Here is a 2,873-nt window from a genome sequence, read left to right as displayed (position 1 = left end):
TGATTAATTAATTTGAAACAATTATCAGTCTCAATTATCAATTTTATTATATTTTCTAAAAACTACTGAATTACATATAAGAAATATATCTTAAACTAAAAATATATTAATAAGCATAAGTTTTTGAATTTAATACCAATAAAAAAAATCAAATTGTTTAATTAATTTTAAATAATTATTAGTCTCAATTACCAGTTTTATTATATATTCTAAAAACTACTTCTTTTCTTCTTCTTGTTCTTGAGTTAGTGCTATTACGCACTTTTACTCTGTAATGGCTAGGGGGCTTATCACTACCCCACACTAGGCTAAGAAATCATATCATTTATTTGTCTTTTAGTTAATGACGGATCTTAAATCAGCATATCTTCCTGAGATTCCAGAAGTGGACTTAAGGATTGTTAGGACGGGGTTAAGTAGCGTATCAACTTTAGTGAATAATTTGAGAGCTCTGTCTCTGAAATATTTTTTCACAGAGTCTATCCAAGATCTCTATGTATGTCTGTTGATCTAATATACCATTGAATCTTAAACAGTCTTCTTAAAGTCAGGTTTTAAGCTATCTGAATTACATATAAGAAATAATTCTTAAACTAAACATATACATATTTATAGGAATAAGTATTTGAATTTAATGTCAATATAAAAAATCAAATTGTTTAATTAATTTTGAACAATAAGAACAATAAAGTCTAAATTATCAGTTATATTATATTTTCTAAAAACGTCCGAATTACATATAAGAAATATTTTTTATATATTCTATATAAAAAGGTGCCGATTTTGAAGATTTTATTAATTTCATGAAAACGAGTTGAAAGAACTTTTTAAGGTATTTTATACCGTCTTATTGCATTAATTAAAATTTAATGTTTTGACTTAAAATAATAATTGCAAAAACCAAAATTCTGACTTATTTATTATAAATTTTAAGTATATTTTTAAGCTGCATAATGAATTTTTGTAATCTTATAATATATGCATTTATCTTAAATATTTTACATATTTAAGTTATCAAAAACATGCGCTCAAACGGATATTTTTATATATACATATACATATGTATATGTAAATATATGTGTACATAAAAAACTGGTATAAAACTTGATGAATGTCTAAATGCCGGCTAAGTACTTTTCTTGCACAAAATTCATCACGTGCGAATTTATTTTTTTTTTTATTTCCATAACATCAAACGCACACACACATACACACTTGCATATCACATACACCAGAGCAAATGGTAACAACCCAGCGGGACTTTCAGCGCTGAGGGAATCGATTCCCTCAGCGCTGAATGGTAATGCCTAGCGCTGATTATTCAAAGAAACCTAATTACCGTAAACACGTGCATGTCATTGCGGCAAGCGTGAATCGTCGATTACCTTTCGTATTGGTAATGCAACATATCAGCGCTGACAGTCCGTTACTTTTTCGAATTTGTAAGCAACATATCAGCGCTGACATGTTTAGCTTACCTTTTCGAATTTGTAATGCAACATATCAGCGCTGATATGTTCGCTTAAATTTTCAATTTTACCTATGCTATTGATTTTTAAATAAAACACTAAAAATTTTTTTGGATGAATTATATTTTATATTTATGTTTTATAAAATCAAAATAATAATATTTACATAAAAATATATAATATATTTATATATCATATTAACTTATTTACATTTTAAATTATTTATATATAATTATTTACATGTTAATTTATTTAAATATTATCTCATTTACATATTAAATTGTTAACATATTTTCATATTAATTTATTTAAATATTAACTTATTAATATCACCATTAATATGTTCAGCTGTACTGCAGGAAGGTGTTGTTTTCGTACCAAAAGTTTGAAAATCATTTTCTATAAAAGAATAAAATATTTTAATAAATGCACGATTAAAATTCCCTGTTTCATTTATACCTTCTTTTTTAAACGATAAAAATTCCTCCTTTTTCTTTTTCACCAAACATTTATAATGTCTTACAGTATGCATCTATATAATACAAAACAAAAATTATAATTATCATTTTAAATATATTTACTTAAATTTGCATATACTTACAGTGAGTTTGTGTTAAATTACAAATTATATTTTATTTATATTTTTGATTTTATTTTGATTTTAAAAATCAAAAATTGTTCACTGCACGCACTTCACTAAAATCAAAAGCAGACTAAATGTATACAATGTAGGCAAAACAAGAAATTCTTAATACTCATATGCTTTTCTTCATTCTTTTATAATTTCAACCCCGAAATTGCTTATGTCGAACACAAATGTCGAAAACAAAGAAAAATAAAAACGAAGAGCTATTACCTCCTCGCTTACTTTTTCAGCGCTGGCATAATGGTGCCGCTGGGAACCTAGCCGTTTTACTGCTGCCTACATCTGTCTATGGAGAAAAAAAAAAGTTAACCTTGTATTAAGATTTATTTACCTTTTGTTGCTGTTATTCTTAATATGAAAATATATGTATGTACATTTTAGCAAGGTGGCATTGCAAGAAAGTGAAGAAGTAAGAAATAGATTATAATCAAAAAATTTGGCAACGTTGCATATTCAAAACAAACTGTCTTCAGACAAGAGGTGTTAAAATTCTTTTAAATAAATTGCCTCAATCAATTTATATGCCGCAATAATAATGATGAAGATAGATTTTTCTTCTAACTGAATTCAACTTCAAATTAATGGCTTCAGAAATACTGGTTGACTATTTCTAAACCGTTAGTAAAACGTTTTTCTAGTTTTCTCGCCGAGAATAAAATGAGTGAACTCAAAATGTATACATTGTAATACGGCGTTTACATTGGCCGAAAATGGCTCATTTTGGTCAAAAATCGAAAATGAGTATCGAATGGCTCATT

General features: G+C 26.5%; 1 protein-coding gene across 1 annotated transcript in view; it reads left to right on the top strand.

Moving 5' to 3' along the window:
• Window positions 1-1,303: 1,303 nt before the first annotated feature.
• Window positions 1,304-2,873, top strand: part of LOC119666908 (putative fatty acyl-CoA reductase CG5065) — a 3,564-nt gene continuing 1,994 nt past the window's right edge. The window contains exon 1 of the mRNA XM_038076189.1: window positions 1,304-1,396. Within this exon, the coding sequence (XP_037932117.1) occupies window positions 1,304-1,396 (93 nt within the window). The remainder of the gene's footprint in view (window positions 1,397-2,873) is intronic.

This window comes from Teleopsis dalmanni, chromosome 1 (genome assembly GCF_002237135.1).
Source record: "Teleopsis dalmanni isolate 2A chromosome 1, ASM223713v2, whole genome shotgun sequence".
In the NCBI taxonomy this organism is placed as follows: Eukaryota; Metazoa; Arthropoda; class Insecta; order Diptera; family Diopsidae; genus Teleopsis; species Teleopsis dalmanni.
The sequence above is the reverse complement of the archived record's forward strand: the minus strand, read 5'-3'. Positions and strand labels throughout refer to the sequence as shown.